At 55.0% G+C, this 11160-nt stretch overlaps 1 protein-coding gene across 4 annotated transcripts in view; it reads left to right on the top strand.

Annotated features, from left to right (window-relative positions):
• Positions 1-6: 6 nt before the first annotated feature.
• The window catches only part of LOC135217347 (protein FAM136A-like), a 180217-nt gene continuing 169063 nt past the window's right edge, over positions 7-11160 (top strand). For 2 of the 4 annotated variants that reach the window (XM_064253167.1, XM_064253171.1), the window contains exon 1: positions 7-19. In XM_064253167.1, the coding sequence (XP_064109237.1) occupies positions 14-19 (6 nt within the window). In that variant the 5' untranslated portion in view covers positions 7-13. The other 2 variants (XM_064253168.1, XM_064253169.1) reach the window with 2 other exon arrangements.

Raw genomic sequence — 11160 nt, 5'->3', positions numbered from 1 at the left:
TTATCTACGAGGAATGCAGGTTAGAACAAAACGGGGAAACAGTTTGTGTACAGTTAAATAGAAAACAGGTTTCGTTAGGCTGACCTTAACACGAGTGTGATGTAAGGTCAGTGTTACAGCATGTTAAAAGGTTGATTGTTTTGATGTAAAGATAAATTATTTACCCATCAGGTGTATTTTATCTTTATATAAGAGCAAATTTCAAGGTAAACATGTGAAAAGTATCAATGAAAAGATCAGGCTAGGCCTAGGTAGTTCCATTTTGCCGGTAGTCTAAGGTTACGTACCGGCAAGAAGTTGTGACCTGTACTAGGCTCAGCTGTAAAAGTCTGTGGGCTTAATGTAGTTCAGAACGAGGCCCATCCAGCTCATTTCACCCACAGCACCCGAGAGCATACATAAAGCTAACCTGAACTTAGATGCCCTACTTTTTTTGTTTGTAACTCAGCACTGAGCTACATTAGGTTGGTTGTCTTTTTAGTACACTTAGCCTCGTGGGGATAGTCTTATGAGAAGCTTAAGCTAGTCTAGACCTATTTGTAATTACTTAAACATAAGTAACCTGCCTAGCCACTTATCTGTTACTAGCTATTAGTATCATTGGTTTTTTACATTTAAACTAAAGGGTAAAATGGCCACCTGGCAACTTGCAATTAAGCACCTACTTGTACCTCTACGGTAGCGCGGCCACCTTTCCGAAAATCGGAATTTTTTTGCATTAGGCTAATTTGTGGCTTGGGAGAAAACAAAATAGGGTAAACAGCTGAGTGGACTGGCCAACTCACTGACTACCGCGTTTTTGGCCACCCTCCGATAAAGTACTTTAACACGTCCTGACGCTGGAGATGGTCATCAGTTCATGAGTTGTTGGTGGTGATAACAGGAGGTCAAGACTTCTACTCTCCTTTGAAGTAGCTAAGTATTTTCCCCAAAGTTAATAATTAGCTTAAGGCCATATTTTAAGATTTAAACAGAGGTTAATGAAAAGTGTGGCCAACGCAGTGCACACTACCCCAAAATGCTTTCGAAATTTTTTCCTTAGCCTACGATTAAAAAAGTTTAGAAGATTGACGCCATCTTGATGTTTGCGAATCGCTTGTGTCAACAAACTTCCCTTCCCATTTCCTGTGCTAAATCCGCACACCATTTGTACCCATAGACGCTGGGGCACTTTCATCACAACAATCATAAACCTGACCTCTAACCAGTATCTTTGCTGCGTTTTGCGCTCTTCAATTGTTTATCAGTGTTGTGAATTGGTATGTGTTTTACCCTCCAAACTGGGTTATAAGACTTACACACAAAACCGGGGAAATATAGGTGAGTGAAAATTAGCGGATCTATTTGTAGTATATATACATATTACAGCAATTTTATCATTTCTGCATACTATGACAACTAGAATTCATGGAAACAGTTTGTAAATGCATCGGCTTATGTGTGAAGCTCCACTAGATTGGCAACGATGAGTCTTTTTGCCGTCGTCTGCTCGTACTTCATAAATATCTGTAATTTGTTCCGACACGGCATACAAACCTTCGGTCCTTTTACAATAGAAAGTACTAGCGGCAGCTGGATAGGTCGTAAGCTTTCGAACAAGGGGTTCGGTAGTTAACTGCTTGTCCGACAGGCGCGCGCGCGCGACTGGGAGGTAAACAAACCACTTTTGCTTTCGGCCTCACAGCGAGTAGACGTGTGTGTTCGACGCTCTCTGCCCGCTTCTCGTCGTTTGCTTTCCTTGAGTATATTGTGTTTGTGTATAAAAGATTCATTGTAAGTACAATCATTCTCTTTATTCATTTATTGGTAAATTTATTGGTCAATCATGGAATCTCCTCGCCTCGCTACCCCACGGAGACTATGCCTGGGTACCGAAGGGCGTAAATGCGGAAAGTTCCGCTCATTTCCCGGAGATTGACCCACATATTTTGTGCGCTCGGTGTCGGGGGCTCGCAATGCACCCGAGCCGAGCCCTGTGAAGTGTGTAATAATTGGTCGGAGGCGCAGTGGACTTTGTATGAGGGCAGGAAGAAGCGAAGGCCTGCAAAGGAGTCGTCGGAAAGCTCTCCCGCGACTCCTTTGGTTACGGACACTTCGTCTTCTTTCCTGCCGCCCGCTCAGCTTCCACGTTTGGCGCCTTCCCCACCCTTCGGGGGGGGAGGGGTTTCTAGGTCCTTCTCCTCACCTGACTTGTCGAGTGTGGAGGGAGGGCGCTAGATACCCTGACGTCGAGCTTGTGACTCTGGGTCCTCTATCCGTTCGTCTTCGCGCGAGCGGGTAGAGGATCCTGCTAATCACCCGACTTTTTGCTTCCTCAGGTGCGGTTGCCGCGAAGGACGACCTCGGACAGGTGTGGGCATCGTTGGGGCTGCAGGGCGTGCCGAGTGTCCAGGGGCTGCTCTACCATCTCGCTGGCTCCGTGGCGGTCACCCATGCGACAGTTACGACCACCACCACGACCCTTACAACACCTGGCTACGCTTCACCTCCTCACCTGGTGTGTACCCCCGCACGCGGTCTCTGTAAAACACCTACTACATCGGTGCAGGGGCCAGTCGCCGTACCACGGGGGAGTGTGATGCCGCCACCTGGGTTTGCCGTGCTGCCGCGACCGGACTTCGTGTGCCCGAAGAGCTCGCCCCTGGACCTCCCACCAGTACCAAGGATGTCTGTGCCGCTGGTCCGTCCATCTGGACCGCCTGCACAGCCTGCCGTACCTGCCGTACCTGCCCAGCCGCCGTTCACGGACGTGACGTTGATGACCACTGCTGCCGTTCCTGTACCTGCCCCTGCCGTCTCTACTGCTGTTCCTGTGATGCCTGCACCTGCTGACGTTGTTCCTGTTCCTGGCGCCGCTGCTCCCGATGCTGATCTGTTCGGACAGGTGCGTCCGGGCCCTGTTGCTTCGGCAACAGCAGCCCCGGCTCCGCTCTGGATGACAGATCTGACGTCGGTCCTGAGGAGGTTGACGAAGAAGAAGAAGAAGAGGAGGAAGGTGTCGTCGTCGTCTTCATCGTCTTCTTCGTCGTCGTCGTCGTCTTCATCGTCTTCTTCGTCGTCGTCGTCGTCTGCCGCCTCTTCCCCTTCTTCTTCTCTAGGCTCCCCCGCCGAAGAAGAAGAAGGTCGCCTCCCCCCCCCCTAAGAAGTCTCCTTCGGGAACTTCTAAGGGCCCGTCTCGCTCTGGTGAGACGGGGGGTTCTTCCGCTGGTCACCCTGCTCCTTCGGGGGTCAGGACCCGTCTCTTCTTCCGCAAGGAAGAAGACTACGGGGACCAGAGGAGTGGCCGCTAACCCCGGCACTTCCTCACCTGCTGTTAGTGGTTCGGCCACGGCAGGCATGGGTCGTCTCGGCCTCTGCGTTCGCGAGATCGGCGGTACCGAGTGTTGTAACGGTCCGCCTAAACAAGCGACCGTGCAGCCAGGAACCAGACCTCTGAGTCCGCTCAGCGTCAGGTTCACGGCACGGAGCGGAAGGACTGGTGACAGCCGCTCACGCGACTCTCACCAGACCAGCTCTCGCTCTCGCGCGCGAGCAGCTGGCTACCCGGGCGGATGTGACGGTCCATGACCGGCCACGGGCTGAGGCTGGGAAGAGGTCCCCCCGTTCGCCGGCACCAGCCACGGCTGGTACCAGCGAACTGACGCGCCGTGAGGATACGCACCGGTCTCACCGTGACAGTGGAGCTCGCCGGTCGCCTGACCGTCACTCTCACAGAGAGTGATCGGGTACCGGCGACCAGCACCAGCCCTCTCTGACACACGAGACCGGGGCCGCTGTTCTCGGTCCAGCCGTTCTCCACAGCGAGACGGCTCGACTAGGTCTGCAGCTCGATCGCCACCGCGGGTTGACGATCGCCTGCAGTCTTCCAAGCCCACTGGTTCTGCCAGCGAGCGAGGAGGGAGCGTCAGGTCTGCCTCTCCCATACCTTCAACCTCCTCGGGTTACACCGGGAGGGGCGAGGTATTGAGGAGTGATCGTGAGGGGTGCGCCCCTCAGGATCCCACCACGTCGTCGTACCAGGCACGGTTCTCGGACCAGCCAGGTCGTACGCACAAGTGGTTGGAGGAGACCGAGAGGGGGGTCTGTCGCCTGTTCCTCCCCTCGAGGGAGGAGGGTCTCGGGAGATGCTCCTGTTTGAGGGACTGGATGGTCCGACTCCGCAGGACGCAGTTACTCCTGAGATCCAGAGGAACTTTGCCGAGGTTATTGCGCTGATTCGTCAGCACAACGACCTCGCGGAAGGATCGCCGCTCCACCATCCGAGCCCACGTCCCGGCCTCGAGTCGTTCTGGGGCCCCGAAGAGGGAACCCAGACCGACGGTGGGTTTGCCGCGTTCCGAGCTTGCAGACTCAGTGCTGGACCAGGTTGAATCGCTTGTCTCCGGACAAGACGGTTCGCTCAAGTCTGGCAGGTCGAGCAAGCTGCTTCCACCTCCTCTGCTGCGACAGCAGCGTTTTACGTGCCATCTGAAGACCCGATGCCGCCCAAACAGGTGAACCCGGAGTTAGCCAGGCTGACTCCGGGTGTGTCTCTGCAGCCAGCTCCTGTCCGAGAACCTATGGTTCTCGCAGCAAGAGGCACTCGGCCTGGAATCCACCGCCATGGCAGCTTTCCAGGCCGTCTCCTGGCTAGATCTGTGGTCCCTCACAGTATCTAAGGTCGCAGCCAACTCCGGGGGAATTTCTCCCGAAGATGACTCGGCCTTTAGGAGACTTTGCCAGTCTGGAGGAAGAGCCATCTCCTTCCTTGCCCACCAGACGGTGAACCTGTGGGCCAACCTGGTTCTCCGACGAGGGACGCTGTCCTGACTCGGGTTTCCAGGGCGGCCGGGCGTGAAGCGGCGTTGGGACTTCGCAACGGACCTTTACGGAGTTCCACGTCTCTCTTCCCAGGAGAGATGGTGGACGCTGCGGTGGACAGACGGCGCACTGACGACAGTGGGGGACCGTCTGGTTCACCAGGCAGTCTCGAAGGCTTCTGGGCAGCCTCGGACTGCGGCCAAGTCTAAGAGCTCGGCTAGCGCTTCCTCGGTGGCTAAGACGGTAGCTGCGTCGAAGCCCCGGGGGAAAGACTCTGTCTTCTTCGACTTCGACTTTCACTAGGGATAGGAGCAGAATATCCACCACTTCCTCCTACAAGGGGGGGAAGTGGATGCCTACAAGAGTCAAAACCCATGACTTTATATTTGCTCCTGTACAGGAACAAGTTCTTAACATTGCTGGTACGAAGAGAATACGCTTGCCTCTCTCTTAGTACTCGGTCCAGAGGTCTGACCATTGATCCTGCGGTGCACACCCCGATCAATCGGACAGAGGCTTGGATCCCTCCCTCGCTCTTACGACCAGGGAGACTTCCAAGGTTGGGCGAACACCAGTCTGTTCACAAAAGACTCAGATTCCTCCCACCAAGAAGTGAGTCTTCCTATTGTAAAACCAAGGACCGAAGGTTTGTATGCCGTGTCGGAACAAATGCAATTTGTCCAAAACTTGCATTTTTCCTAACTTATACCAACCTGAGGTCCTTTTACACATAGCCCCACCTCATGCCACCCCTCACTCTGCAGTTTTTGCTTGGGCCGGAAAAGCAAAAGTGATTTGTTTACCTCCCAGTCGCGCGCGGCGCGCCTGTCGGACAAGCAGTTAACTACCGAACCCCTTGTTCGAAAGCTTACGACCTATCCAGCTGCCGCTAGTACCTTCCTATTGTAAAAGGACCTCAGGTTTGTATAGTTAGGAAAAATGCAATTTTCGACAAATTGTCATTTGTTCCGACACGGCATACAAACCTTCGGTCCTTTTACAATAGGAAGGTACTAGCGGCAGCTGGATAGGTCGTAAGCTTTCGAACAAGGGGTTCGGTAGTTAACTGCTTGTCCGACAGGCGCGCGCGCGCGACTGGGAGGTAAACAAACCACTTTTGCTTTCGGCCTGCTGGCGTGTGGACGTGTATCATCGCTCTCTGCCCGCTTCATCGTCGTTTGCTTTCGCATGATTGTGTTTTTCTTTTTCGATGTATCTAGTGAAACTGAATTGTAAGTACAATCATTTCATTGATTTCAATTGTGAATTAAAGGATCTTGCTGCACAACGCTCTCCGATTACCCGAGTGCCGGGACTGAAGGGCGTAATTGCGGGAATTCATTTTCCCAGAATGATCCTCGTATTGTGTATGCTCGGTGCCGAGGGCGGGAGCGCTCGCTCCGAGCGTATATTGGGTTGGAAATGTGTAGATGAAAATCGTAGTAAGTACTCTTTTCATTTATATTTTTTGACCTGTGTGCCCGTTGCCGAACGAATACTATCGGCACGGAAACTTATTCAGTATGAAAGTGGAATCGCAAGTACAGTATTCTTTTTCATTTTCATAGATTATTTTTTTTTGTAGCAATACTCATTTTGGATCAGTTTCCGAGCTTGCCCGGAGATTGATCCTTCCCCCTTTTTATTTTGAATGAAGTGAAATCGCAAGTACAGTTCTTTTTCATTTTCATTTTTTTATTGAGATTGCATTGTTGACTGGGATCAATGTTCCGCTATTCACGGGAATTGATCCTTCCCTTTTTGATTGTATGAAGTGAAATCGCAAGCGCAGTAGTCTTTTCATTTTCATATATCTGTTGATTGCATCAATTCGTTATGGATCAAGGTTTCCAGAAACCTTGATTCATAAAGGTAAGGAATGAAACCTTTCACCCTTGCGCTCGGTACCGAGGGCGCAAATGCGCTCGATCCGAGCCCTTTTTTCATTGTGAAGTGAATCGTTTTGCAGAGCTTTTCATTTTGTTCCTTTTTATTATTGATTCATCAATATTATTTTGGTTCAAGTTTCGCTCAGGTTCAGGGAATTGATCCTTATGCCTTGTATTCGTGCCGATGGCACGATTGCTAGGGCTCTTATTTTTGTTGTTGGGTACATGGTACTGTGCGGGGGAGGGGAACTAGAAACCCCCCCGCTCAGTTCCCACTGATGACCTTCCCTTGGGGGGGGGGGTTGGGGGGGGATGGGGGGAGTTTATCGGCGTTCTTCTCCTCGCCCGATCCGTCGAGCGCGGGGGAGGGCGCTCGGTTCCCGATGTACAATTGTATTAGGGGTCTTCCACTCGTTCGGGAGGGATCAAACCCCCGCACGAGGGGATTTCCCCTCCATTAATCGCTACTACTTTTATTTCCCCAGGTGATACTGCCACGAGGGTGGACCTTGGTGAGGTATGGGCGTCCTTTCAATTGCAGAGCGTGCTGGTGTCCAGGGGCGGCGGTTCTTGTCTGGGCCTACTGCGGTCACCCATGGAGTGGTGACCACGCAACCAGGTGACGACGTCCCTCCTCACCTGGTGTACTCGCCTCACGTGGTAACAGTCTTGCCTACAGCCGCTGTGAAGTGCCGTTCACCGTACTGAGAGGGGGGCGTGCCGCCGCCGCTCGTGGTTGCCGCGCTGCAGCGACCACACTTCCGCTGCCCTAGAACTCGCCCCTGGACCTGCCGCCGGTAACAGGATGTTGCTGGCTGCTGCTACCACTTCCTTGTTGTTTCCGTGCTGCCTGCCGTTACCTGGCCGATTCATGACGCTGGCTGTTACCTACGCCGTTGCTGACGCGTGGCTGTTCCTGCCGTTGCTGCGCTGGGCGTTCCTTGCCGTTGCTGCGCTGGCGGTCCCTGCCGTTGTGCTGCGCTGGCTGTTCCTGCCGTTGCTGCGCTGGCGGTTCCCGTACCGAGGATGTGCTGGCCGTGCCTGCTGTCCTGAGACGCCCATCCCACCTGCTGATGTCGTCCCTGTTCGTGGTGTACTACCCCAGACTGTGGTCTGTCTGTACAGGTGCGTCCGGGCCCTGTGGCTTCGGCTACAGCAGACCCCGGCTCCGCCCTGGATAGCAGATCTTACGTCTGTCCTGAGGAAGCTGACGAAGAAGAGGAGGAAGGTGTCGTGGTCGTCGTCTTCATCTTCTTCATGGTCGTCAGCCGCCGCCTCTTCCCCTTCGACTTCTAAGGCTTTACAGCCAAGGAAGAAGAAGGTTGCCTCCTCCCTCCTAAGAAGCTTCCTCGGGAGCTTCTCGGGACCCCCCGTCCTCACCTCGGTGGGACGGGAGGGTTTTTTTTCTTCCGCTGGTCCTCCTGCTCCTTCGGGAGCGGGGAGCCCCGTCTCTTCTTCCGCAAGGTAAAAGAAGACTACGGTGGGGACCAGAGGGGGTACCGGCTAACACCGGTAACTCCTCGCCTGGTGTCAGTGGTTCTGCCACTGCATCAGGGTCCGTCTCGGCCTCTCGCTCGCGGGAGGTACCGAGTGTACGGTCCGCCTAACAGCGACCGTGCAGCCAGGAACCAGAACCTCTGAGTCCGCTCAGCGTCAGGTTCACGGCACGGGGCGGAAGACTGGTGACAGCCCGCTCAGGGCGACTCTCACCAGACCAGCTCTCACTCTCGCGGTGAACAAGCTGGGCTACCCGGGGGACGTGACGGTCCCGACGACCACCACGGGCTGATGGCTGGTAAGAGGTCCTCCCGGTTCGCGGCGTGCCAGCCACGGCTGGAACCAGCGACGTGACGTGCGTGAGGACAAGCACCGGTCCTCACTGCGACAGTGGAGCCTGCAGTCGCCTGACCGTCGCTCTCCACAGAGAGCGATCGGGTACGGCAACCAGCACCCAGCTCTTCTGACACTCGAGATCGGGGCAGCTGTGCTCAGTCCAGCCGTTCTCCACAGCGAGACGGTTCGACCAGGCCTGCAGCTCGTCGTCACCGCGGGTTTGACGATCGCCTGCAGCCCTCCAAGCCTGCTGGTTCTGCCAGCGAGCGAAGAGGGAGCGTCAGGTCGCTTCTACCATACCTTCAAACCTCCTCGGGTTACACCGGGAGGAGCGAGTTATGGAGGAGTGATCGTGAAGGGTGCGCCCATCATGATCCCACCACGACGCCCTACGTGCCAGGCACGGTTCTTGAACCGGCCAGGACGTATGCGCAAGTGGATGGGGAAGACCGAGAGGGCTGTCGCTGTTCCCCTTCTTAGGATGGAAGGTTCTCGGAATATGCTCTTGTTCGAAGGGCTTAACGGTCCCACTCTGCAAGATGACGTGACTTGTCCGAGACAGAGGAACTTTGCCGAGGTTACGGCGCTGATTCGTCAGCACAATGACCTCGGGGAAGATCGCCGCTCCCACCAGCAGAGGCCACGTCTCGGCTCGAGTCGTTTTGGGGCCCGAGAGGGAACCCAAATCGACGGTGGGGGGCGGCCGCGATCGGAGCTTGCCGACTGTGTTGAGCCAGGTAGTCTCTCGTCTCCGGACAAGAAGGCTCCCTCGGTTCTGGACGGTCGAACAAGCTCCTTCGCCTCCTCTACTGCGACAGAGGCGTTTCTACGTGTCTTCGGACATCGTAGTTATATATCCCTTCGGTCCTCCTGAGGTTTCGACCTCGACGAGGACTGGAATGAGTAGGAGCGGTATCGGCTCTCTCCTGTCAGGTCTCGATCAGCCCCAACCGGACGACGTTCACAGTGGAAGGACGGCATTCCCCCTCACCTGCTGCCGGAGAGTTGGGGGGGGTGCCTGGCCAGCCATGGGGACCCGGTCCATCAGCAGGCAGTGACGCTCCCAGGGGTTACACTACGACAGGGGCATCGAAGGACGTAGCATTGAGACAGGAGATCAAGACCATGCTGAGCAAGAGAACTGTAGAAATCGGTACGGATCAACCACCGGGCTTTACAGCCGACTCTTCCTGGTGGAAAAGAAAGTCTACGACAGGCTGGCGCCCATTTTAGTGATAGAATCTCTCTCCCCCGAACCGGTTGGTTCGCCAGACGGCCCGGTTCACGATGGAGACGGCACGCTCAGTGCTCGACTCTATCATGGGAGAACGATTTCATGCTTTCAGTGGACTTGAAGGATGCGTATCTACAAATACCCATCATCAGTCCTTCGGAAAGTACCTCCGCTTCATCCCTCGAGGGGCACGGGACGGTGTACCAGCTCAGGCCACGTTGCTTTCGGTCTCTCAACCGCCCCACAGGTGTTCACGCAAGTGTTCACTCTGGTGTCTGCTTGGGGCCATTCGCACGGGATATGTCTGATGGGATATCTCGACGATTGGTTAGTCCTGGCGAGCTACCGCTCGCAGTTGCTACAGGACAGGGATCGACTGCTCGAGTTCTGTCGCGATCTGGGGATCGTTCTGAACTTCGAAAAGTCCGATCTCGAGCACAAGCAGAGGATGAAGTACCTGGGTATGCTGATCGACACGGTAGCAGATTCAGGAAGGCGGCCAACCAGTTCCTGTCTCGGCAGGAACAGGTAGCTCAGCAATGGCAAGTCGTGATCGGACACCTGTCGTCACTCGGGAAGCCAGTCCCTAACGGGCGTCTTCACCTGCGTCTCTTTCAGGGAGACCAAAGGAGAGTTGGTCACAGGCGACGGATCCCCCAAGCCTCCCTTGGTCACTGACACAGGAGGTGAGGCAGGACCTAGCCAGGTGACTGGACGACAGGAACCCCTCAAGAGGAGTGCCTTCCGGCGCACTCTCCCCCAGGACATGCAGCTTGCTCTCAGACGCATCGACCGAGGGATGGGACGCACACCTGGAAGAGTTGCGGACTTCAGGAGTGTGGTACGAGAACGACAAGCACCTTCACATCAATGTACTGGAACTAAAGGCAGCGTTCCTTGCTCTCCAAGAGTTCCAGGACCGCTTGATGAGACACTCAGTGGTGTTGATGTACGACAACACCACGGTGGGGGGCTTACGTCAACAAACAGGGGGGGCCTAGTGTCCCTCTCCCTTGTTGTATCAGTTGACTCGGCAGGTGCACGAGTGGGCCGAGGCACACTCAATAGAGCTGTCGGCACGCTACATTCAGGGAAGGAATGTAGTAGCAGACACGCTCAGCCGTCGGGATCAGGTGATAAGGACCGAACGGTCTCTACACCAGGACGTGGCGGAAAGGCTCTTCGACCTGTGGGGGCGACCAGTCGAGGATCTGTCCGCCATCCGGCACAACAGGAAGCTCCAGGTGTTCTTCTCGGCCGTGCCGGATCCATGGGCAGCTGCAGAGGACGCTCTTCAACACCCGTGGGACAACCTCTTCGCCTATGCCTTTCCCCCGTTCAGCCTGATTCGCAAGGTGATCAGTCGAGCACTGGTCATCCCGAATCTCAGGATGATCCTGATGG

Source organism: Macrobrachium nipponense, chromosome 7 (assembly GCF_015104395.2).
Source record: "Macrobrachium nipponense isolate FS-2020 chromosome 7, ASM1510439v2, whole genome shotgun sequence".
NCBI lineage: Eukaryota > Metazoa > Arthropoda > Malacostraca > Decapoda > Palaemonidae > Macrobrachium > Macrobrachium nipponense.
This window is presented reverse-complemented; position numbering and strand designations above follow the sequence as displayed.